Source organism: Populus alba, chromosome 5 (assembly GCF_005239225.2).
Source record: "Populus alba chromosome 5, ASM523922v2, whole genome shotgun sequence".
Lineage (NCBI taxonomy): Eukaryota > Viridiplantae > Streptophyta > Magnoliopsida > Malpighiales > Salicaceae > Populus > Populus alba.
The window spans coordinates 4,277,733-4,303,989 of NC_133288.1; the positions used below are offsets into that span (position 1 = coordinate 4,277,733).

The following is a 26,257-nucleotide window of genomic DNA, read 5'->3' on the forward strand; positions in this document are numbered from 1 at the left end:
TTATTTTTTGGTTGATTATTGTGTGATAAACTTTTAACTGTTAAAATACCCATGACTCTCCTCCAAAAACACCATTTCAATTAAAATTATCTGCGTGTTAGAGCTTATAAATGCTAGACTGATGACAGGTAATCTGTGTGCATTTCGAGACTACGAATAATTTATGTTCATTCGGCTGCATTAACTAGGATTTCGTGATCTATAATATTCAATCATGAAGTGGCAAACTTCTTCTATACCATTAGTTTTTTTTATATTATATAAATTTACAAATCAGAATTATTTTAAAATTATGGAAATACACCTTTTGTTCGGGGAAAAAAAAAAGTTTTAGGGTTTACCCTGTCTATTTTAAATGAGAGAAGCACATAAAGCTTCCAAGTATTAAGAATTAGATTAGTGATTAGATCTACTGACATACTCGATAATTAGAGCTCGTGTGGGGTTGTAATCTATCTTGATTAGTGAGTAGATGCCCTTGCCAGGTAGGGTTCACAGCCTTCATCTTTTCAGCCATTGAAAATTAGAAGATCAATAATAATTATCTCGATCCTTGAGATGAGATATGCCACTCAAAACCAGCACATTGAGAGTCCTTATCCTTGGAATTCTTGTCTTCATATGGGCATGCTAGTATATGGTAGTGGAGGCATACAATGCACATAGCAAGGCTGTTAACATCTCATCGTCCCATCAATCACATAAATTAAGGATGTGGATGTCTATTTATCTGTGGAAATATATGTGTGTGTGTGTGTGTGTGTGTGTGTGTGTGTGTGTAACGTTATCGTGATAATAATGCATATTTAATGCAGCAAATAAGCGAGGAGATTTGTTCTCCTTGTCAAGATAGAATATAAATACGTACAATCACATTTAATTTTAGCATAATCTCATCCATGAAAGGAAATTATTTTGAAAAAATCATCAGCTACCGTATCATTAATTGAAAAAAATCCCATTAATCGTTATATATATATATAAAAAAAAAGCAGAAAAAAGCATCTGTATAATTACTCTAGATATAAATAGGCTAAGACTTTTGCACATTGTTTTGTATTGTAGTCATTGTAGCTAAGTATCTGTCCATCGCACATGGTGGGTCTCATCAAGGTTTCTTATGTTAGGTTTCTTTCCATTAACGACACAAAATCTAAAATATTCATCTCGATTAGATTGTTAGATTTAAATAAAATAATAAAAAATCACACCAAACTCAAATCTATCGATTTAACCATCATGGGCGTTCTACTCGTTCCTCCATGGCAGTAAAAACCCTTTTTTTATATATATATTTCATGCTAAAAGATCTTGCTTCAACTTTTTGCCCTTTTCTTGATTTGATCTTTTGGCAACTCCCCTCGACTCCAAATGGTGAAAAAGAGGTTCCTTTTCACGGAGACGTATTTGGTTAAGGAGACAAAACCCTTTTCATCGAGCAAATAGAATAAGGTCACTTCTTGTTGCCATATTTAAATCATGGACCCACGACCAAACACAACACATCAACGTGTCCAAATCATCGGTTGATAAAGTTAAAGAGCATGGCAAAACTAGTGCGGACCTTTCAGATTGTGACACTGAATTCTTCTTCTTCTTTTATTCTTGTTTTGGGTGGTATTGAAAAAGATATTAAATTGATCTTTTAATGGTTTTTAATAACATTGATATACTTATATTAAAAATAAAAAATAATCTAACATGTTCTTAGCTAAAAAAAAAACTAAACAGGGGTTTGGAGGCTTCTAAAGATTGAAAAACAAAACAATATATCCACAATTTTGATTTTATTTATTTACGATGTGACACGATGCATTACCATTATTGATATTGATAGATAGATACAGGACCATGATCCATCTTATCATTTCCTTTTCATTCACAAGTCGCGACCTCTCCAGCGAGTCTCCTCTTCCCCACAACCACCGAAGCCATCCGTACTGTTTGGTACACCGCAGTCTTCACCTCACAATGGAGTACTTCTGTGGCCATTAGGGTCTCCATATTTATTAAGACAATTCAGAATATATTTTTTCTTCTAATTACAAGAATCTCCATATTTATTATGAGCGAGTGTGTAATTGCTGTGCAGCAATTAGACAAGTCCTAAGTCCCAGAACAGTAGGAAAGCAGAGGTCTTTAGGCTTCACCAGGAATGACTCTCAATGAAGGAAAATTCACCGAAAATGACAAAGCACAAATTGTGAAAAAATAAAACCAAAAAGGGGTTTGCACATAGAGGAAAGGCAAAAAACTGAGAATTGGGTTTTGGAGAATGAGAAAGAAAGAAACTGAAAGGTATGTATGATAGTAAGGGGAAACAAAGCAAGATACTTCTTCAATCAACAAAAGATATCAAGCCGAGTATTCATGTAATCATAGAATCCGAAGTCTCTCTCTCTCTCTCTCTCTCTCTCTCTCTCTCTCTCTCTCTCTCTATCTCTATCTATCTATCTATCTATCTCGACTTTTCTTGTTTTTTTACAGTCTTTTTATTGCATTCTGTGGATTTATCTGTCAGCAAGACAGCCCGGAAATGTGTGATGAAAAAAAAACAAGAACAGAAAAACCCAGAAACAGAAAGGTCTTTCTCTAGTCTCTCCTTTCCTTTCGATCTCTAAAAATGAAAAAAAAGAAGAAGCACAAAACCCAAGATTTTATAGGCTTTTAATTAAGTGATCAGAACAGCTGAGTAATCGCTTTCTCCTTCAGGTCCTCTTTCTAGCTAGCAACCTAGCGTGTTTTATGTGCTGTGTTGTTTCGGTAGTACTGACAATAGCTTCTTAGGCTCACAGCAGCTGTTGTGTAGTGTTGTTGTGCCTATAGCTATGCTACTTCTTGAAGTATCACAGCCTGTCTTGATTGGTTGGTTCATGGTTGGTTCTTTCCTTTACTTTTATTGTTTCTCTTGTAAATTTCACCATTTATTGCCTTTTTAGAAACTCTCAACAAAAAATCCAGAAAAAGAAAAGGGAAGTAAAAACCAAGCTCAACCGTGTTATGTCCACGTGGCTTTACTTTAATGCCTATAATTAAGTACAATTCTAGCTGTCGTTCTTTTCAAAAATTCAATTCTTTGGCTTAAATTTGGTTTCTTTTTATAACGTTTGATTCTTTTGAAATTTTCTCCCTTGGTTAAGTTTCGTTACTCGAACCAGTGTCTCATTAAGCTTCGCTGCTTCTTTTTTTTTTTCTTTGGCTTTGTGTTGCAGAGTGAAAGGAAAGACTGCTGCTTTGCTGCTACATTACAATCACAGCACACAAAAGAGAACGAGGCTAGCAGTATTTGTAGCTAAAACAACAGCCAACACTAGTTTTCTTGTTTATTGGACCTAGCAGCCACTCGTGTTTGATGCTCGTGCGCTTGCAAAATAAAGTAAAGATTTAGACTTTCTTTCATTCACATTATCCAGATCTCGGGACACCTTTAACCATTGGTGATATTGACATTTGTTGCAAATTCATTTATTGGCGTGGTTCAATTTTAGTGTGTGCGTGGCAGTGTCACCTTTCCTTCATCCGCCATTTTCTCTTATAAGCCAACCAATTGAGTTTGGAATTGTGTTTCGATACATAGCGCTTAAGGAGCATTGGTTTTGACGGGCTTGTTTTAAATGTGCAGAAAGGTGTGCACGTTGACTCTTGAGGTGCCGCGATACATAATTAAAGGAGGGGGCGGTGATTGATAGTGGTTTTTGTAGTGGAGGTGTTGGTTACTTTGCATGAATATCAAGGTACAGGTTACCAGGAGCTTTGATCCTTGTTTATTCCATTTGATTACTATTGTCATTTCCGGATTTTAGGTGTGCCGATTTATAGTTATATATTATTCGTTTCGGGGTCTTTCTTATATTGGTGATTTAGAAAATGCTTATGAATAGCTTGTCACTTTGTTATTGGTGGTGTTGATGTTAGAAGTTGGTTCCTGGTACTTCCCTAGTAAATGCAACTCATATTGTTTTCCATATTTTATACAGTGGAACTCGGTCCGTGAATTGTGCCATTGGTGGGTTTATATAGGTGGTTGTTAGTGCTTGATATGGTTAACTAGAGAAGGGCGTGTTGAGGACAGTGGTTTTTGATGTGGAATATTGGTCTCAAGTACTTGGAGAGATGCTGAACTCTGATGAAGGAAAGCGTGATCTGTTCTATGATTCTGTGGATTACTTCGAATCGGGTTGTGATCAGTTGGAGTATGATATTTGGTTGACCGAGCCACAAAGTGTTGAGGAGAGACGCCAAGGTTTTCTACGTGGAATGGGTCTAGATGGGTTTGCTTCCAAGAGGCATGAGAATACAGGGCTGGAGAGGATCACTGAATGCAGTGGGGCTGTATCAAGTTCTTCAGTTCCATGTACAAATGTTGAAGAGGTAAATATGGTTAGTTGCAGTGCTGGTAGAGAAGAAAATTCTGAAGCCATTTGTGTGGTTGATCAAATGAGTAAACACAAGATGGATAAATCGGATGTAGCTTCTGAAAATGAGATTATTGGACCTTTACTCGATTTGCAAGGATGCGAACAATGTGAAGAAGAAAAATGTAAAAAGTGTGATTCAGGAAAAAGTATAATCAAGAGTTGGTGGAAACACTTTTTGAAAAAGAGCAAGGAGGAAAGAGGAGGTAGATGTGTATCTGGAGTATCGAAGGTGGATACTGAAGCACCAAAACCAAACAGAACGAAGGTGAAGCAGAACAAAAAGGGTTGCATGGAGTTTACAGGGGTATATACGGGACAGGAAATTCAAGCTCACAAGGGCTTCATTTGGACAATGAAGTTTAGTCCAGATGGACAGTATTTGGCAACTGGAGGTGAAGATAGGATTATACGCGTTTGGCGTGTTACATTGGTGGATTCATCTTGCAAGTCTTTCTCATCTGAAGGACATTGTGATAGCAATCTGAAAGAAGCCAAGTCTAATAATTTGAGTTCAAAGAAAAGAATGTGTTCATCTGTAGTCATTCCTGAGAAGGTTTTCCAGATTGAAGAGACACCATTGCAAGAATTTCATGGTCACGCCAGTGAAATTTTAGACTTGGCATGGTCTGATTCAAACGTGAGTAAATCGTGTACAAAACTCAGTTTGATTTACATAATTGTCCAAATAAGAAGTCTTTGATCAATATATATGAAGCTAAATTGGTAATTTCTGTTGCAGCACCTCCTTTCATCTTCAATGGATAAAACTGTTCGTTTGTGGAGATTGGGTTGCAACCATAGTCTGAACATTTTTCGCCACAGTAATTATGGTAATTACAAGAAAAGTTCCTTCTCATATCTCTTTGATCTGCGATTCCATTATCATTTTTGCAAATCATTTCACATGTTCTCTTTGTTTCCCCCCCTTTCCACTTGAATCTGTTACGTGTTAATGATTTCTAAGCTGACTCTGCTTCATTTCTTTGAATGGCACAGTAACATGCATCCAGTTCAATCCTGTTGATAAAAACTATTTCATTAGTGGCTCCATCGATGGAAAAGTTAGAATTTGGGGAGTGTCTGAGAAGCGAGTTGTTCACTGGACTGATGTACGAGATGTAATATCTGCCATAAGTTACCAGCCAGATGGGAGAGTATGATTCTGATCCTTATTCTTTTCATATTATACTCCATCTAAAGTTTCCACACTTTTATGATGCTAACTTTTTTTTTTTTTTTGAGCAGGGGTTTGTAGTTGGTACCATTAAAGGCACTTGCCGTTTCTATGAAGTATCAGGTAGATATTTCTTCTACGTTGAAGTGCTTTACATTTTTTAAATTGTTCCTCCATTCATCCTTCTCTTAGAGGATTTTGAACTGATTTTTTATGGTGTATAGGTACTGATCTCCAGCTTGAGGCAGAAGTACATGTTCAAGGCAGAAGGAGAACCTCTGGCAACAGAATAACTGGCATTCAGGTGTTACACTTGAATCCCTTCTCATTAGAAAGTTGAACTTGACATGATCTTGTTCAGTATTAACAGTTGATATCATCTCATCTTGCAGTTTTCCCAGGAAATATGCCCAAGGGTTATGATCACATCTGAAGATTCTAAAGTTCGTGTATTTGATGGGGTTGACATCGTTAATAAATTTAAAGGTAAAATATGCAATATCAATTCTTTTCAAGGGTTACTTGGAGACCCTTTACTAATTTGTTTCTGATGTACATTTCCTATTTTGAAGTGCCATTTCATCTTCTTTTATTTAATCTATGGTTGTGCAAAGAGATGCTCAAGTTTTTTGTTCTATTGGACTACTGATCAAGAGCCATGTGTTGTTGTACAGTAGAATGCATATGTTAGTTTTTAAAGGTCTAAAGTGTCTTGTGGGAGGCCCTTTTCGTGAGAGACATGGCAATCAAATATTTGCTTAGCCTTTCTGGGTTTTTATTTATTATTCTTTCCATATACCAGTCTCATAAGAATCAATATTTTCAAGTACTAGAAAGGGCCTCCAAGTCCCTTCCAACGCTCCTATTTTATGAGTTTCCAACGCATTTCCACTTACATTCCTGGTGATCTTATCTGCATTTTTTATAGCACCATATTCATTGTTTGCTGTTCTATGTGGTCCAGTCAAACCTAAATTAGCATTTTTTTTTATTGATTATTATAGGTCTTCCAAAGTCAGGAAGTCAGATGTCGGCTTCGTTTACTTCAAATGGGAGACACATAATCTCGGTTGGAGAGGACTGTCGTGTTTATGTATGGAACTATGATGGCTCGGGCACTTCATGGTCTAAACATATAAAATCTGTGAAGTCCTGTGAGTTTTTCGTCTCTGAAGGCGTGTCTGTTGCAGTGCCTTGGTCAGGCACGGGAACAGAAGCGAGAGGCCTGGGTAGTAGAAGAAGTTTCCAGAGTAATGCGCAAACAGAGGAGACTGCTTCCTGGAGGAAAGATTCAGAACGGTTTTCTCTCGGTAGTTGGTTCTTCATGGACGGTCGATGCAGGGGAAGCTATGCAACGTGGCCGGAGGAGAAACTTCCTATGTGGGATGTACCAGTTCTGGATGCTGAATATCAAAACCAGCAGATCAAAAGCCTCCATCAACAGCAGTGCGTTAACACCGATGACCACATCTCTTTATCAGAAGCATGGGGGCTCGTGATTGTGACTGCAGGATGGGATGGGAAGATCAGGGCTTTCCACAACTATGGATTGCCCATCATGCTCAAATAGATTCAAGCAATCTTCCAGGTCTCGCTAATGAAGTTGACTCGAGCCTTGTGTCGCCAGATGACATATAGTGTCATCCAAATTTGGGCCAACTTGTGATTTAGCCAGATCCATCTTAGTCTGCAGGTAAATGATCATGATTTGCAGCTTTAAATGCGAACCCCACCATCTGTTGTAAATGTTCCCTAGTCTAGTTCTTGTACTCACCCTTGTTCTTGATAGAATATCCTCAAATCACCAGCAGAAAGCCAGAAAGTGAGTCGCTTGACATGCTTTGTAACTTGCATGCCATTAGGATTCTGTGGTCACATGCTGCTAATCGAGTCATGCCACAGTTTTTTTCTTAAAAATCTTTTCACTCCCTATTTGTGAATGATTAACATGTTTATGGTATGAAAAAGAAATACAGTCAATTTTTTATTTTGTTAGGTGTCCTTTATCCTCCTCTTTTTTTGGCCAAAATGTTTCTTTGAACTTTATATAAAAAGGGAATTCATGATTCTTGATCATGGTAATGCAATTGTCAGCAGAATAGTGAAAAAAATAATTTTTCAAAAATGATAAGTAACTGTTAAGTTGCTTATGTCAAGGAAATTACAGGTTCAGATTTTAGAAATTCAATGCTTAATTTTTGTGGAATAAAGTGAAGTTGCCCTAATTAGTTGACATCAAGTACTTGCAGCGGACACCCAAAAGGGGGTTTACTTAGAAATCGAAACTGGTCTCTGTATTGAGCTTCAAATAGGGATCCTGAAGTAGAGTAGGGGTTGTTTGTTTATATGGCTGACGTGATTATTTGAATAATTTTAAGTTTTGGATCGTTTTAATATATTTATATTAAAAATAGTTTTTTAAAAATAAAAAAATTATTATTTTTATATACTTTTAAATAAAAAATAATTAAAAAAAAATTAAACCTCCCCAATTGCAACCACTATAATCCAGTAAAAGTCATTGTCAAAGTTTATGTGCCATCATCATCAAAGCCTTGATAATTCCCAAATCCCATACAAATAAGGTAAATTCTTCGGTGGCGTTTATATAAATTTTAAACTACAAGGATACCGTCATTTGGGTTGGACCGGATGATCCAAAATTTCTGTTCGGTGCCCTAATTTTGATAGAACTCTCTTTTTTTCAATAAATTTGATCTTTGGACAAGGAGATTAATGTTGTCAAAATTGCAAATATAATTTTATGAGTAAACTTATATATAACATGTAAAATCAGGTTAAAAACTTGAAAACTAGCAAACTCAGTTAGACTCAATTGAACTAGATAAACTTAATAAACTTGAACCAAGTTTATGAGTTTGACAAAAACTACAAAATTTATTGACTCTCGATCCTGAGTTCTAACTTTGTCCTTTACCCACTTCTCAACCTCCCATTTTCCCTTTACCTTTTACCCAAATCTCATATTCTCAACCCTAGCACTGCTAGACAAGCAACGCTAATTAGGGTTTGAGATTTTGTTAGGGATGTAGATAGGATGGGTGAGAGAGGGGGTATTGAGGAGGTGATTGTTTTGGTTTTGAGGAGGGAAAGAGAAGTGGAAGTGGAAGGGAAGTAAATAGAAGGAGGATACTCACTCCTAGGTATATTTTCACGTACAGTTTTACAATATGATTATTTTGCTACATTATATTGTCTGGATATTGCAAGTATATTTTAAAGAAATAAAAAAAATTGACTCAAGTTATTAACCAACCAAATTTAATAAGTTTGTTTTATTTTAATTAGCTAAAAAATAATAAGAATGGTGAAGGTATAAAATTAAAAAAAAAAAACCACAATAAGTTGGAAAAACAATCTTTGAAAGTATATAATGGTATAAAAAATAAACAAAAAAATCATACTCTAGTCAACATGAAGCAACGTAATAGACATATAATCTAGTTAATAGAAATAAGTCAATCTGAGTTAACCAATAAAAATCATTTACGAAGTTATGAGATTGAGATAACTCAATACTTTTTTTAAAAAAAAAATTACAAATCCCAATAAGCCAAAAAAAAGATGTCGATACACATCAACTTTTTAAACCCTTGACCCGAGTCATTATATCAAAAACATCAAACATAAAAAAAAAAATTAATTTCTAATAAATTAAATATAAAAAATTAAATTAATAATAATAATAATATTATTACTATGCTTCCACCGCGCTCTCACGCGCTCGTGAATATATATATATATATGGTTTCATTGCAATTAATATTTGTGTAGAGAGTTTGCATGATTACAGCACTGACGAAGTGATGATACATTGCAATTACTTCCTGCATGCTTACATAATTTTATTTCGGCTTCAGTTTTATTCAGATGCAAGGCCTTATTTATTTCATTTTAACGAGTAGGGAAATTTATTTATTAAGGGCCTAGCACATAACTCTTAAGCAATAAGTTCAGAGACCCATCAAGAGCCCATCAGAAATCCATGGACTTTCTAAACAAAATTAAACACGCACCGAGCTTCTTTCTTTTTTTCAGAAAAAAAAAAAGTTGGAAAGGGGTCTGCTTATCGGTAAGATTTTGTAAATCGAGATTAATTTTTGTAATTAAAATTTAAATACATCATTCACATTTAATTTATATATATATTTTTAAATGTTTTATAACCTTTCTCACAATTCAATCAATTAACTTATGCAATAAATGAATTTAATCATAAAAATAGAAAAGAAGTCAAGTAAATATAATTTATTTTATGAATTATCCAGACAGAAATATCAATACGTACCTTTCTTAATCACATCCTTGAAATAGAAAACCTTTATAATTTAATTATATGAAGGAATCTTAAGGAAATGAACTTAAAGGAAGTACAGGGAAGAATTAGCGAGTGTTCTAACATCAGATACTAATATGTTAACAAGGATATATTGTGAGGACTGATCTGTAGTCATCCGACTCATCCCTTTAAAAATTATGGAAGAAAAATTAGCACAAAATACAAATATGGATGATATTTTGTGGTGTCGTTTTCTAGTTGGCTATTATTTTCCGCACGAGATTTTTTTCTCCAAAATGCCATTATTATCTCTTCCAATAACTAAATAAATAAAATCTAAAAAACAAAGCAATTATCTTGTTCCTGGAGATAGAGAAACTCACAAGAGTCCCCATAAACGGAAGCAGACAGCTTTGCCGCCACTTATTTTAAGTTTCCACTACTGTTTTCAATGGCCGTCTCTGCTCCTTCATTTGTATCCCTTACCTCACTAAGTTTTATCTCCCCTTCTTCTTCTTCTTCTTCTTCTTCTTCTTCTTCTTTGAGTCCAGTGAAGTTTAATCACCACCGCTTGATGAGGGGTAAACGAAGCTCAAATGGACGGTTGGTGATTAATTGCTCTACTGAAATGGGTCCGACTTCAGACCCCATAAATCTAAGGTAATAACTTAACATGGGTTTTGTTTATATTTTGATTTCATGGATTGCTGGAATTTAAGTTTATGCTCGTGTTCATGTCTTTTGGGTGTTTGTTAAAATGCCTGTGTGAAGCAATGGGTTTTTGGTATGGCTTTTTATGGGTTTTAGAGGGCGGTTGCGATTGACACAACTGTGCAATCCTGGATGCGTGTTGTGACCAGTGCATGATTGTGGGGCCGACATGATATAGTCAGGATTGCAGAGTCTTGTCGGTGGCCTTTAATACCATTGTTCTAGCTTTGCTATTTATATGTAGTTTCTTTATTTGGGTATTTTGTAGACAGTTTAAATCTTAGTGTTTTTTAAGAAATTATTTTCTTTTTGTTACCAGGCAGCCTCAAATGTCATCAGTGGCTCCCTTTGGGGTGACAATGAATGAGCAATCTTATAGATGGCAAAGGGTTTTGCTTAAAGTAAGTGGAGAAGCACTTGCAGGAGACCAAATGCAGAATATTGACCCCAAGGTTTTGGAATGCGAATGTTTTTGTTAACTTTAAGTTTCTATTTGCTTCATTTCTTTATGACCACTGATAGATGAGTTTTTGTAACTATGCAGGTTACAATGGCGATTGCAAGGGAGGTTGCAACTGTGACACGCCTTGGCATCGAGGTTAACCATCAACACCTTTCTATAGTTTTCCTTGGTATATATTTGCTTTTAATTCATTTTTCCATGAATTTATTGCAGTTAATGGTTGTGATTGATATTATTTTTATTTTTAATGTTTGTAAAATAAACTTTAGTGATCTCACTGTGGCATTTCTATGGCATGTGTGATGATTTTTGTACAAATCATAAGCTAAGTGATCATTTTGGTGGAAATTTTTGTGTCATAGTTCATATCTGGTCCTTGCTTTTGTGTAGCTTATAACATGTAACCTGCTTTGGTGTTGGATAAAAAGGTCTGTGTGATGTGGACAATATGCTAGGTGGGAGGAATGCTATCTCGTCAAGTAAATAAGTCTGACAAGAATAAATTTAATATTAATTGGGGTTGTTACAGGATAGAGATTATGAACACAAGATGGATGCTTTTTGGCCATCAATTGTTTCATCTAAATAATTTATGGTCAATGCTGCAGGTTGCAATTGTTGTTGGTGGGGGGAATATCTTCCGTGGATCTTCATGGGCAGGATGCAGTGGTCTTGACCGGTCATCAGCTGATTACATTGGGTACTCTCCTGAATTGATTTAATACCAGTGATCACTCATTCTATAATGGTTTCAATCTGGAAATTTATTCTAAAAGGTGGAACCATTAGAAGTTTTAATGATCTCAATCTTATCTTTGACTTGTTATCAAAAGAAAGCAGGCCTAACTAAATTTTAGTGCCCTTTTGCTTTCTACATCTACTTGGTCCTTGGATTTTAGTTCCAATAATCTCAAATTCTGGGTTAAGCTATTGGAAACTTCTGTTAACTTTTGATAAAAAATAATGAGCGGCAATCACAAATGACTTATAACCATGGATATCTGCCGCTAAACTATTGCCAGGGATGGGAATTGGATCCCATTAGCTATCCTAATCCTCAAATCTAAAATCAGTTGAAGAAGATTTCAACAAAGCTTGGTTCATTAGGTTTAAAGGAGCTTGAAACTGGGATTTCAATGATAAAAGTTCAGTTATTTCCAGTGCATCGGTTTTTTAGGATCCAATATGATTAACATTAAGTTCCTTAGTTTGAAGTTTCTGGATCACATTTTTTTTGTGAAACAGAATATAAGCTAGCATTATGTGTGAGCAAAGCTTTTCTGGATCACATTTTTTTTTTTCAATGCAGGCTTCATTTTTATGAAGTTATAGACCTTATACAACTTGACAACCTTGAGCATAGCTCATAAGTAAAAATTTCAGTTCTGTTTTTCTGTTCAACATGCTGCGTATAAATGCTTTCTTCAATTATTTTTTAACAATTAAAATGTACAGATGGTTATTATAATTATGTTATTGATACACATAAGAATATTATCTGGATATTTTATTCAGAAGACAGTAAGTGGTTAGTTATCTGAAATCCAAAAGCTCTTTTAGCCTGTATAGGCACGAGGATATTTTAGTCAGTAGATATTAAGTGGTTATTTATCAGAAATCTAAATGCTTTCCTCGGAGCTTTATGTCCCTGCTGCATGACTTGTGTTCTACTTATTATTTTTTTTTTTGATAGGATGCTGGCAACTGTCATGAATGCTATATTTCTTCAAGCAACAATGGAGAGTATTGGCATTCCAACAAGGGTTCAAACTGCATTTCGCATGTCAGAGGTTGCAGAACCATATATCCGTAGAAGGGCTGTAAGGCATTTGGAAAAAGGAAGGGTTGTGATTTTTGCAGCTGGAACTGGGAATCCATTTTTCACCACAGATACTGCTGCTGCACTACGTTGTGCAGAAAGTAAGTTTAATTTTCTGTATCAGAGTTTTACTTTGCACATTGGCATTCTTAATTAATATGCAACCCCTGTTGAACTTGCTAATTTTATTTTTTTTCAATAAAAAACTTATTTAATGAACGTTAGTTGACCCCTCAATATACAAAATTGTGTCTTAGCGCAAACTTTGAAATGTTATTAGTATTTTTATTCTTTATGTTTATATACAAATTTTTTTCTTTTCCAATATATACTCCAATCAAGGACAAACTAATCGTTTTGTATCTTAGCACAAAAATGATTTCACTGCCCTGATATTTTCTATTGTTCTTCCAGTTAATGCACAGGTTGTGTTGAAAGCTACAAATGTTGATGGAGTTTATGATGATGATCCAAAGCGTAATCCAAATGCTCGTCTTCTTGAAGATCTAACTTACCACGAGGTGACTTCAAAAGATCTTTCAGTGATGGACATGACTGCCATTACTTTGTGCCAAGAAAATAATATTCCAGGTATGTCTACATAATCTGCATCTAGATAGTAGCCTGTAGGTAGATCTGTCTAAATTTTAAAGATGTCCAAGACATGTTAGGCATCTGACTAATTTGTAGGCACAAGTAAACCTTCCTTCCTGCATGCCCTGTGCAGTTGTTGGAGGTGGTCTCTGAAAAGGGATTTGTTGAGGGGTATGAAACTTGGGCCTGAATTTTTTGGGGATTTGTTTTAACGATTTACAAGATGCTTGATCCAAGATATTCTACCACGCACTCAAATCCTTAGGATTGTCTAATAGACACATTACCAAGGTTTGTGATCTGGGATGATGATCTGTGTGGAATTTTAACATTTAGCATTTATGGGTGAAATGAGTCAGGTGGCTGCCTTAGAGAGGTGCACTGGCTCACTTGTACTCAGGGAAGCTAAATTGGTACCATCAGAGAATGGTTCCCAATTTTTGTTTAACTGATGCCAGCTCTCCCCCTACCTCCCTCTCCTTTTCCTGAAAAATTCTAGTGGCGTGTATCATTGCTATGTTTAGCCTAAAGCATCTAAAAGGGACTTATTGCACTGAGCTTCTTCATCACAGTTGTTGTCTTCAATCTATCCAAACCGGGTAACATTGCAAAAGCAATAAAGGGAGAAAGGGTTGGCACGTTGATTGGAGGGACATGCAATTCAACAGTAGCAAGGACATGATGATTACTTCCATTTGTTTGCTGCTTCAACTATTGTAGTTTAGGATTTTAGATTAGAGGCTACTTGCTCCTTGTGCAAACAGCTTATTCGTTGGAAGCATCTCGGAGCTTGCATTGGAAGTTAGAAGATAAAAGCATGCCAGGGTTGAAACCAAAACATCTAAATTTGCCAGCTGAGGTACTTACTAAAGTTAATTTTGTAAATAATTTTGTCAAATATTGGATTCTTTTGAACTGCATTGTATTTTTGACGGTGAAAATTTTGTTGCAGTGTTGGTCAAGCAACTTATTCTTATTCACTTTGATATATTAGAGTTGGAAACTAACTTATTCCTACCCTTAAAAGAAAAGAGGAAATTTTAGAGGAAAAAAACAAAGAAAGGAAAATAATTCGATCAGTCTTTTACTTGCGTGTTCATTTCTTAGGGTGAATTCACCCCTTTTACTCGTGTTTAGGATGAGAGATGGAGGGATGAAGGAATTTTCAAGGGTGAAAATTCTTGGTTTTTGCGCTATTCTTTTTTTTTTTTTTAATTGAACTTAATCTTATTTTTTTTCTTTCATTTATATTTTAAACCACAAATGTATTATTTAAATTTTTTGTAATCATATTTTTTATAAAATTAAAGGAAAAATTTCTAGTTTGGTTCGTATTAAGATTACCAATTATAGTTTAAAAACTTATTATTTGTATTTGAATTTTATACGCCCACCAACATTTAACATCTTCTTTAAAGAATAAATATGTATATATATCTTCCCTCCCTTTAAAATTCCCGATTCCTTCCTTCCCTTGCAATTCCATCCCGCTTTCTCTCTCTCACAAAAGGATTCCCCCTTTTCTTTCAATTTCCCTTCTCTCTATCAAAGTTCCTCAAGTTATGAAACTGATTCAACCAGCACCACCACCACCACCAGAACCCCTTTCCTCCACCAATTGTCCCAAAAACAACAACAGACTGCGTCGCCGCCCTGACCTAACCCTTCCACTCCCTCTACGCGACTCCCATAGCGATTAAGCAAATTGTTTGTGGGCTAGAGTTTCTGATCTTGGCTGTCTGAGCACCTTTCTTGTTTGCTCATTCTCCTTTGACCCCTCTTTCTATCTCTCCTGTGGAGTAGTTCAGGTTTTTTTGAGAGAAAAAAAGAGTCCTTTTTGGTCATTTGGGCTAATGATAATAACATAATTATCTTAGCGGATTTTAATGACATTATCAAGTCAATGCCTTTTGTATCACAAGGGATGTGGTTGCTATGATGAGGTTAAGCACCAAATGTGTTGAAGGGCAGTGTACTTGCCGTGAGCTCTCTTTTTTTATAAACGACTTCTCCTTCCACGGAGCCTCTCTAATCCCATTTTATAATCTTAGGTTTAATTGTGTTTATGGTGTTAATTATGTTTCAAATGATTGTTCATTGGGGTTAATCATATGAAATTTTGCACCAATTACCAATTCTGGGGGATTACCAGTAATGACTGGGGTGCTAGAACCATATTTATGTTTGCACAGAAAAAAGATAGAGAGAAGTTCAAGATGGTTTGGCCGGTACAATTTATTGGTATCATTATATTGGTGGATTCTGTCAAGAGAACATGAATCATGTAAAGTTGAATGGTGAGCAGGCTGTCGTTTAGTCATTTTATATTTAATATTTAGGGTATTATAGAATTCTCCTAGAGTTTCATAAAAATATTAGAAAAATAATACAATTTGAATACAATCATGGTTGAAAATAATAGTTGTTCCAAAAATTATATCCATCTCAATTCAATTAATATATATAAAAAATTAATTCAAAATTTATAAAAATCTAATAAAAATAAATCACTAGAAATATACTAGAATTTGTTTTTTGATATATCTAGTACATAAAAATCTTTTTAATGGGAAATTAGAATATGCTACATTACAGGACAATAAATATATATTTTTTTAAAAAATAATTTATTTTATATTCTTCATTACTATTCGTAATTTTTTTTTTATCAAATATCCTTAAAATCTCTGCATTTAATATTTTTTAACACTTTTAACATTTCACTTTTAAATCTAACTCTTTCTGCAAAGACAACTGGGTTAATGGGCATGAACCGTGGGTCATCATTATCTTTTGTGAACCATATGGGATTTAGAAAATTCTCGTATTGCATATCGGGTCTTGACTCGACCGGGTTTTTGCTTCTTGGGGAAGCCAGATACTCATGGCTTAAACCCTTAAATTACATTCCTTTGGTTCAAATGTCGACCCCTTCGCCCTATTTTGATCGGGTAGCTTACTCGGTTTTCTAATTTTCTCACCTCGGATCAAACAATGTGACCTGGCACATTTCTGTTGGAATTGTTTTGGTGTTTGCTGAGAAATAATATAAGAGAATAAAAATAAGTTTTGTAATTTTATTAAGATGTTCTAAGACTAAATATATAGTCATTTACAGAACTTGACACAGAGAAGGAAAGCTAACAGAAATAACAGAATTCCTAAACAATAGGAATTATTCAAGCAGGAAATCAGGAAACCTAAAGACTAGTTCAACACGAAACAAACTCTAAACTGAAACAAACTCTTAACATCCTCTTTTAAACTAAGTGCTAACAATTCACTTAGTTTATCCCTGGGAATGTGCAGACCCCCATCAAACTTCTGAACTTTATGAACATCTCCAACTTTAAAGGTTTGGTCATTATGTCTGCTATTTGGTTTTGTGTGCTGCAGTGAAACATCTTGACAGTGCCATCTTTGGTGAGTTCACGTAGAAAATGAAACCTAATGTCAATATGTTTACTTCGGCCATGTAAGACAGGATTCTTTGATAGTTCAATAGCTGAACTGTTGTCGCAGAAAACAGTAGTGCTCTCATCTTCAGGTAGTTTCAAACTTGCCATAATTCTTCTCATCCATACCACTTGACAAGCACATGAAGCAGCAGCCACGAACTCAGCTTCAGTGGTAGACAAAGTAACTATTGGTTGCTTCTTAGATGACCAAGAAACTGCCCCTGAACTGAGCATAAAGACATAGCCTGAAGTGCTTTTCCTGTCATTCAAATCCCCGGCATAGTCACTATCGGTGTAGGCAATCAATTTGTCTTCTCCTCTCTTGCTGTAAAATATTCCAAAATTACAAGTTCCTTTCACATAACGTAATACTCTCTTGGCAGCGTCAAAATGCATTCCTGTAGGATGATCCATGTACCTAGACAGTAGGCTTACTACAAACATAATGTCAGGTCGAGTTGTAGTTAAATACATTAAACTCCCTACAATTTGCTTGTAGTGACTGCTGTCTACTTGTTCTCCAGTTGTGTCTCTCACAAGTTTGACTCCAGGTACAATCGGATTGAGCACAGGATTGCACTTATCCATACCGAACCTCTGCAACACTTCATGTGCATACTTCCTTTGATGAATGAAAATACCCTCCTGGTCTTGCAAGACTTCTATACCCAGAAAATACCTCATCCTTCCTATGTCACTCATATCAAACTCAAGCATCATGGATTTTTTAAAGACAGTGATCATGTGTTCATCATTTCCAGTAAAGATTAAATCATCTACGTAGAGGCAAACAATTAAAACTTTACCTCCTTCGTTTGTCTTGATGAACAAGCTATGCTCATGTGGACACTTTTCGAAACCTTCCTTCGTAAAGTAAGACTCAATGCGACTGTACCATGCTCGAGGAGCCTGTTTCAAACCATACAATGCCTTTTTCAGTTTGTATACTTTATGTTCATCACCTTTCTTCACATAGCCTGGAGGTTGTTTAACAAAAAACTCCTCAGAAAGATGTCCATGCAAGAAGGCTGATTTAACATCAAGCTGAAAAATTGTCCACTGCTTCTGGGCTGCAAGTGAGATGACTAAACGAACTGTATCCATACGTGCTACGGGTGCAAATACTTCAGTATAGTCAATTCCATGCTCTTGAGTGTAGCCTTTGGCAACTAATCGAGCTTTGTGTTTATCCACCTCCCCATTTTTGTTGAACTTTGTCTTGTATATCCACTTTACCCCAACCTTCTTTGCACCTGTGGGTAGATTTGTTAACTCCCAAGTATGATTTCTTTCAATTGCATCTATTTCTGCATCCATGGCCATTCTCCATCTTGCATCTTTCACAGCTTCTTCAAAGAACACAGGATCACTAGCAGTAGCAAACATGACCATATAAGATTCTTCCTCAGATATGTCTTCCCCACTGACATAATCCCTCATCCACAAGGGTCTTCCATGCTCCCTTTCTGGTCTGCTGCAAATGATGTCACTGTTGTTTGGAGAGACAGCAGCATTGGCAGCACTGGTACTGCTAGATGCTCTTTCGGTGGTGTTTTCTTCTTGCAAAATGGTTTGAACATCTTGTCCATCATGTTGTCCTTCATCTTGATCATCATGTTGCCTTGTGTGTCCACTGTCTGCACAAACATCAGCTGTGGCAGCATGTTCATCCATGACTGTATCTTCCCATGTTAAATCAACCGAATCCACAGCTGCTAGACTCTCACTCCAATCCCAACTATTGGTTTCATCAAATACCACATCTCTGCTGATTACAATTGATTGTGAAGTGGGATCATATAGCCGATAAGCCTTTGATTCTTTACTAATGCCAAGCAAGACACACTTTACACTTTTATCATCTAGCTTGCTTCTTTTACAGTCTGGGACATGAGCATGTGCAATGCAACCGAAGACTCTAAAGTGATGAACTGCTGGTTTAATGCCACTCCAAGCCTCTTCTGGAGTCATGTTTTTATTTGCAGATGTTGGACTTCTGTTTAGGACATACACAGCCCAATTTACAGCTTCCGGCCAAAAGCTTTTTGGCATGTTCTTTGCTGATAGCATGCTTCGAACCATGTTCATGATGGTTCGATTCTTCCTTTCCGAGACCCCATTCTGCTGGGGAGAGTAGGCAGCTGTAAGTTGACGACGTATACCATGCTCATTGCAAAACTCCATAAATTCCTGTGACATGAATTCACCTCCACGATCAGTGCGAAGGCTGTGAATACATGAACCAGCCTCCTTTTCAACATGATTCTTAAATAATTTGAAGGCAGTAAAAGCTTCAGATTTAGCAGCAAGAAAATAAGCCCAGACTTTACGACTATAATCATCAATAAAAGTGATTATGTATTTCTTGTTGGAGTTTGAAGTGGGTGTAATGGGACCACAAATATCAGAGTGTATGAGTTGTAGAACCTGAGTAGCTCTCCATGAGGATTCTGCAGGAAAGAAATGTCTATGTTGTTTGCCAATCAAGCAATCTCCGCACACCTTTGTTGATGTACATAGCTTTGGCAGCCCTGTCACCATCTCCTTTTGATGAAGAAGATTCAAGCCAGTGAAGCTAAGATGCCCATACCTGTTATGCCAAAGCATAGCAGTTTCTTCTGATGAAGTGTTAAAGCATGCCTGCTCGTTGGAGTCCTTGAGCTGCACCTGGGCAAATAGTTTGAACATTCTGTTTGAAGACATGGTAATCTCCATAATCAAACCTCTGTCAGAATGATATATCTTGCATTTTTCTTGTTGAATAAGAATAGCAAGACCTTTCTCAACTAGTTGTCCCATGCTCAATAGACTGGTTTTCAGACCTGGCACAAAGAAAATATTTGTAATGATTTGCACAAAACCATTCACAAACATTCTGATATTTCCTTTTCCAGTAACAAGCATTGTTGAATTATCTCCCAACTTTACTGTCTCCCTGAAGCTATCATCAAAATCAGAAAATAACTCCCTCTTCCCACACATATGGTTGCTGCAACCCGAGTCAAGAAACCATAATTCCTCCATGTGAGCTGGTTGCTCATTCACATAGGCCATTAACAACATTTCTTCACCTCCTTCTGCATAGTTTGTCTCCCCTTCGTTCACCTTTTTAGGACATTCATAAGCAAAATGTCCTAATCTGTGGCAGTAATAACACTCAACAGTGGATTTGTCAAGATGACGTCGTCCACCTCCAATTCCTCTGCCTCTGCCTCTCCCTCTATTGGATCCTCGAAAACCCTGACCATTTCCTCGCCAGGCTGAGGATTCACCTGTTGTAACCTTCAAAGCATGCTCTTCTATATTATGGGCATTCATACGCTGTTCATGAACCACTAGACTACTTTGTAATTCATCTAGAGAAATAACATCAAGATCTTTTGATTCCTCAATAGAGCATACTACATAATCAAATTTGGGAGTCATAAATCGTAAAATTTTCTCGATAACTGTTAAATCAGTCAAGTTCTTCACACCATTTAACCGCATTTTGTTCACAATTGCCATAGTGCGAGCAAAATAAGTGGTTACAGACTCACCTCTCTTCATGTTTAGCATTTCAAACTCCTTTTGAAGTGCTTGTCGATGAGCTCGTTGCACGCGTTCTGTTCCTTGAAATTTTGTCTTCAAGGAATCCCAAATACTCTTGGCAGAATCTTTGTTCAAGATTGTCTCTAAAATTGAGCGATCAATACTCTGGAAAAGATAATTCTTTGTCTTGAGATCTTTCAATTTTGCATCTTCAATTGCCTTCGTCTGAGCTGGAGTGGGTTGGACTCCTTCAATCACTGTTGGAATCCCATCTTCAATTAGGCTCCAGTATTCCTTTAAACGGAGAAAATTCTCCATGAGCATACACCAATGGTCATAGTGTCCGTCCAATCGAGGAATTGAAGGCTGCACAAAACTTCCTTCTGCTGACATCTCTGATGTTAAAACCCAGCAACCAAGCTCTGATACCACAATGTTGGAATTGTTTTGGTGTTTGCTGAGAAATAATATAAGAGAATGAAAATAAGTTTTGTAATTTTATTGAGATGTTCTAAGACTAAATATATAGTCATTTACAGAACTTGACACAGAGAAGGAAAGCTAACAGAAATAACAGAATTCCTAAACAATAGGAATTATTCAAGCAGGAAATCAGGAAACCTAAAGACTAGTTCAACACGAAACAAACTCTAAACTGAAACAAACTCTTAACAATTTCAGGCCTACATTCTGAATTTTGTGGTGCCTTGATGAGACGTCTGATTTTTTTCTGGTCAGTAAAAAATTTAGCGCGTTTAATTGGAATGGATCTAACTTGTGGATTATATGAGACATCAATTATACAGAGAATTCAATCAAAAAAATTGATTGTGTTATTCTTTTTTTACTGTTGAAACAATAGGTGTATAAATACAGATTTGAGGAGATTAACTTGCTCCTAAACTTAAGCTATACATCTGTATTCTAATTGTATAGATAAAGATTAATAATCAAGGTTGTCATTACATTATTTTTTTTTATATTAACATGTTTATTCGAGTTAATTTATATTTATTTTAATTAATTTTAAAAATTATAAAGTTAACAATCATATAAATTTTTAATGATTCTAGAATTTATAAAACTTCAATAAATAAATTCTAAAAAATAAATTTAATATTTCTTCAAAGTAAATCTTGATGGTTGGTGATGACAACTTTCCTGGCTAATTCTTTATAGAAATAGTAGCTTCCCTTGCAAGTCATCACTTACTTAAATGAAAGTTAAACCCAATCTTATCCATGATTTAGCCAAAGCATGGATCACTGTCTAGTGGATTATTTCAAGTTTTTTCAATAAAAAAACCAACTAATTTTTTAAAGTTAAACCGAATTATAATATGAGATACATTGGGTTTTTTGGATTTGATAGGGTTGATCCTTTCTATTTTTTTTTTATATAAAAAAACTGGGCTTAGATTGGCTAATTGTTAAAAAGTAATATAAAGTTTTAGATAAAATTCTAAAATATAATTTGTATTATTTTCTGACACTAATCACACTAAGCTAGATTTAGAGAGTACTTGACACAATTTTTACTTATGTGTTTTAGGTGTTTTTTTCAAAAGTATTTTTTGTTTAAAAAACATTAAATTGATGTTTTTTTAGTGTTATTTTCTTTAAAAGATTTTAATGTGATGAGTAAAAAATAAACAAAAAACTAAAAGATTAAATTTATTTTCAAGCAAAAAGCTATTTTGAAAAGCACTATTTTAAAAAGTACTATACACTATGATCTTAAATATTTTCTTTGGTGTGTTTGATATTGTTGTATAAAATATTTTTCAAATGTAATTTTTACTTAAAAATACTTTGAAATAATTAATATTACTACATTAAAATCATAAAAAAATTAATTTAATATTTCTTCAAAGTAAATTTATTTTTAAAACACATTGAAACACAGAAATCGGTAATAAGGCTATGATACATGTGCCGGCTAATCATTTACATCAATCAATTACAACAATGGACAATATTTTCTCCAACCAATTAAACTACTTTCGATCAACATAAACTAAATCCGTAGAAAACTCTCTTTGAAGAGAAATCATGAATTCATGATGATCAAAGCAACACCTCAGGCATGAACAACCCACCATAAAAGAGCAATTAAGCAAGGATGTGTGGGCCAAGAGTGTCTTTTTACTTGACCCACCAGCCATCGAAGCTATAAATACCATTAATAAATATACAACAACCATCTCCACGAAAAACCAAGAAACAAAATTCCAATAAAAAAGAGAGTAAAATATACAAGTAGGTAGACATAAATACCTCCAAATTTTGCCTTAAACCACTAACAAAACTTGCAACAATTTTTCCAAACCTTATTGATCTTGAATCTTCTTCTAAATAAAAGTCAATGCAAGAATCCAACCACCCCTTTTGGTCTTGGTCAAAACAAGAATCCAATCCAAAACTAAACCCTAAAATCTTCACAATCCTTTCCTTTTCTTGTCTAGAGATCCATGAACAGGCTGCTAAAAATATCTGGTGAATGTAGAGGAGAAACTATACCAGAACCTGAAAAGAAACCTGAAGGGCTGGCCGTAAATAATGGACTCATACTATAATTATCATTCCAGAAAGATTGTGAAATATTTGCATCCGTTGACACGGGTGAGAAGAACCCAGTTGGTACCGGCGGTAACATCGTTGGTGCCGGTGACAAGATCCCTGGAAATTGATCAAAATCCAGTTCTTCAATCATCTCCATGAGATCATCACTACTACTATCATTAATGGTAATTGGTCTAGTTAATTCTCTTGGACTTGCTTTCTCAGTGGCAGCAAGTCTTGCAGCTGGAGAAACAGACCCGTCGTGGGAGAAATCAGCGGAGGAGAGACCTGTTAACCGTTGGACGACGGCCATGAAGTTGGATTCCTCTGCGTGGATGATCTTTGGAGAGACTGCATAGATGATGACAGGTTGTCTTTGAGGAGGGAGGGGTGGCTTCTTGATTTTGTGAGAGCCCTGGTGGAGTCTTAGCGCTGAAGGTCTAGGGCCTTGGATTTGAATTTCTTTTTTTGGAGATGGTGGCGGTGGCCGTTGTGGCGGTTTGCCGGTGGTGGGATACTGGTAGGGGTCCATGATGGAGGATCAACGGTGGATTGAGAGAAAAAAAGAAGAGAAAAATGAAGTGAGAGGTGGTGTGGATGCCCCAAGTTCAGGGCAATTATTATGGTGGCTGGACAACAAAAAACAAAACGATTGGCCACTTAGCAAGCTCTGATATTGATAATAATTTTAGATCAGAAAAAAAATTGAAAGACAAATTTGATCGAAGACAATAGAAGTCAAAACTCAAAACATGGGCACTATATAAGTACTTGCAAGGTAATGAATGTTCTGACTTCTGATGGTTGAGTCAAAATGGATGGCTTCTCTCAATTTAGAAATTTATTATTTGGAGGCGGTACTCACCTCGTAGGATCAAACTGGATTTTGAAATATAATTTGTATATTTGAAAAAATAAAAAAGAATTTCATAAATAGCTATCAAACCTAACCTAATTTGACAAATATATTTAGAAAATTAAGGATTCATGCTCTAATTCATATCAAATTCCTAGTTGAATTAAGCAAGTCATTTACCTGGTTAAACTTGTTTGACTTCACTAAGTATTTAGTAATTTGTTTAATTTATTCTAAACATATTTGGGTTAATCAAATAAAATAATAAAATATTATTATTTTAGTAAAACTAATTGATTTGAGCTTATTATAACTAAGATTTTTTCGGTAAAAGTCTCTATTAGGAGAATGAAAGTGTGATTAATTTTTTTTTTGTGTGAGGGAGTTGAAATTTTAGATTAAGCAAGTATAAGAAAAATAAACATGATAGTCAGGTTATTAAGTTTAAATTCAAATAAGTTTATTATAAATTATTTAATGCACCGATTATATATGCAAACATATAAAATTTGTTTGATATTGTATTAGCTTCAGTTTTTTAAAGTGTTTTTCATCTAAAAAAAATATTAAATTGATGTTTTTCATTTATTTTTTAATGATTTTGATATATCAATATGGAAAATAAATAAAAAATATTATTTTAAAATATTTTTAATTAAAAAATAAATTAACAGACACATAATTTACTTAAAGCTCCAGAACTAAAAGAACCTTGTTGGAAAACAATTGCTTTATGTCTTTTAAGGTAGTATTAATTAATATTGATGCTAACATGGGGTTGACTCACATCATAGAAAACTCATTTAATTTAGAGCTTTTATGATTAAATTAACTTTATCGTTGACTTCTTAGAAAATTGTTATATGTAGGTCTCTCGTTACCAGGACGTGAGAGACCCAATATTCTTTGCTGGATTTGTGATTAGTCTATTTGTATATTCATTTTCTTCAAGAAACAAAAAAAAAAATGATATTGGTATGTTGTTTTTCTAGACCAAAATTAGATAAAAATTTATATTACTTTAATTATTCAGTTTCTGTAAAATTAAATTAATTTTTGAAGATCATAAAAATTAACTAAATTTCTAAAAACAAATTGCCGAAAAAGCATTGTAACCTTGGCATGGTTTATAGGCTTATACATAGCATTGCTCTTCAAAATGTGAAATAAGAAAATTGATTGCCATGGTAAAGTCCTCGTAGCAATAGACATATTGCACTACTCATTTGAATAGTATAATTTTTTTTTTTTTTTTTTTTATCAATCTAACAAAGAAAATTCTTAAGTTTACTTTAAAGGTATTTTTATCTTTTTATTTGACTAATTTATTATTATTTAATTAACCTGGAATAAATTTATCTTCACAAATTTAAAAAACATAGTGAAATAACTTCTAAACCCTTAAAAAAAAAATTAAAGGGCTAGTCAACTGGTGATTTGATCTTTAAACCTTTAAATATATAATTAAATGACTTATCTATCCTTAAAGGCCAAAAATGTTAAAGGGATGGTCAACATCAATTTAGTCTTTTTTTTTTAAAGCATAATATAAAAACAAATATACCTTTAAAAGCAAGAAAAAAAGTTATGAATGGAAGACACTTGCATCATTTTAAGTTGGTTTATCTGTAATTCAAATGTAAGGTCGCAGACAATTTGATTTTCTTATTAATTGTGATATTTTTTTTAAAAAATTTATTAGTGTATACAAGTGGGCAACACCTACACTCTTTAAAAAAACATGTGCGGTGTTGCCCTATGCCCAAACACTGCCTTTCAAGATGGCGTTAGAAGTGGTGTTCATTTTCTTTCCAACATTGTTGTGTGTGTTAATAACAAAGAAGTGGTTTGGCTTAGGTCAGTTTTCTTATTTTCCTCCCTCTTTTCTCTCTCTTCTTCTTACAAAAATGTAAAGGTGTACTCTTATTTGATTTTTGTATCTAATTTAGTCATTATTTTGTGTTTTATTGTTTTAATTTTTTTTTGTTATTTTGATTGATTTTTTTCTTTGATTTTATCTTTATCATTTGATTTCATTTAATGGGGTTAGTCCATAACTCATTATCAGGATCACGAGTTTTGAAAGTTACCATGGCTTGAATATGATCTATTCTTTAGGTTCTTTTTTAAAATTGAGTTTTTTTTTCTTTTTTATTTTTATATATTTGATTTATTGAGAATTGATCTTCTTATCTTCTTTTTTTTTTTTCACTTTTTTTTTTCTCTTGGGTTATCCTCAATCTTATACCTATGGTCTCAAGGTTAACGGGTTGAAACAAATTCTTTTTTTTTTTTTTTTTCAATTTTGCTCTTGAGTATCGGGTTTTTTAATAATTAAGCTCCATACTTCCATTTGGTTTTGTTTTTGACAT

General features: G+C 34.6%; 3 protein-coding genes and 1 non-coding gene across 5 annotated transcripts; 3 read left to right on the plus strand and 1 right to left on the minus strand.

The window, feature by feature from the left end:
* Positions 1–1,842: 1,842 nt before the first annotated feature.
* LOC118032063 (uncharacterized) lies at positions 1,843–7,579 on the plus strand. Of its 2 annotated transcripts, none has more exons than XM_035036652.2 (10): positions 1,843–2,372; positions 3,213–3,376; positions 3,623–3,734; positions 3,978–5,055; positions 5,158–5,248; positions 5,415–5,572; positions 5,664–5,715; positions 5,817–5,896; positions 5,985–6,078; positions 6,597–7,579. In XM_035036652.2, exons 4-10 carry the CDS (start codon positions 4,114–4,116, stop codon positions 7,160–7,162), a joined length of 1,983 nt encoding a protein of 660 aa, XP_034892543.1. In that variant the 5' UTR covers positions 1,843–2,372; positions 3,213–3,376; positions 3,623–3,734; positions 3,978–4,113; the 3' UTR covers positions 7,163–7,579. The 2 variants fall into 2 exon arrangements, with proteins under 2 accessions (XP_034892543.1, XP_034892552.1); XM_035036661.2 differs by having other exon boundaries at positions 1,843–2,298.
* A 2,632-nt stretch (positions 7,580–10,211) lies between these two features.
* Positions 10,212–14,486, plus strand: LOC118032086 (uridylate kinase PUMPKIN, chloroplastic). The gene is made up of 7 exons (XM_035036686.2): positions 10,212–10,552; positions 10,923–11,055; positions 11,148–11,201; positions 11,675–11,766; positions 12,760–12,986; positions 13,300–13,476; positions 14,052–14,486. The coding sequence occupies exons 1-7, from the start codon at positions 10,344–10,346 to the stop codon at positions 14,159–14,161; spliced, it is 1,002 nt and encodes a 333-aa protein (XP_034892577.1). The 5' UTR covers positions 10,212–10,343; the 3' UTR covers positions 14,162–14,486.
* Positions 14,487–15,408: 922 nt separating this feature from the next.
* On the plus strand, positions 15,409–15,506 carry LOC118032637 (small nucleolar RNA Z152/R70/R12). The gene has a single exon (XR_004684682.1). It is a non-coding gene; the product is annotated as a small nucleolar RNA Z152/R70/R12 (small nucleolar RNA).
* Positions 15,507–22,928: 7,422 nt separating this feature from the next.
* Positions 22,929–23,561, minus strand: LOC118032097 (protein MKS1). The gene has a single exon (XM_035036697.2). The coding sequence runs from the start codon at positions 23,559–23,561 to the stop codon at positions 22,929–22,931; it is 633 nt and encodes a 210-aa protein (XP_034892588.1).
* Between the last annotated feature and the right edge of the window lie 2,696 nt (positions 23,562–26,257).

Excerpts from the sequence above, each read along its gene's own strand:
- LOC118032086 (XM_035036686.2), top strand. The coding sequence starts at position 10,344 with ATGGCCGTCTCTGCTCCTTCATTTGTATCCCTTACCTCACTAAGTTTT. Across the intron at positions 10,553-10,922 it reads TCAGACCCCATAAATCTAAG|GCAGCCTCAAATGTCATCAG; the intron begins GTAATAACTTAA and ends TTTTGTTACCAG. Across the intron at positions 12,987-13,299 it reads TGCACTACGTTGTGCAGAAA|TTAATGCACAGGTTGTGTTG; the intron begins GTAAGTTTAATT and ends TTGTTCTTCCAG.
- LOC118032063 (XM_035036652.2), top strand. The coding sequence starts at position 4,114 with ATGCTGAACTCTGATGAAGGAAAGCGTGATCTGTTCTATGATTCTGTG. Across the intron at positions 5,056-5,157 it reads TGGCATGGTCTGATTCAAAC|CACCTCCTTTCATCTTCAAT; the intron begins GTGAGTAAATCG and ends TTTCTGTTGCAG. Across the intron at positions 5,897-5,984 it reads ACAGAATAACTGGCATTCAG|TTTTCCCAGGAAATATGCCC; the intron begins GTGTTACACTTG and ends CTCATCTTGCAG.
- LOC118032097 (XM_035036697.2), bottom strand. The coding sequence starts at position 23,561 with ATGGACCCCTACCAGTATCCCACCACCGGCAAACCGCCACAACGGCCA.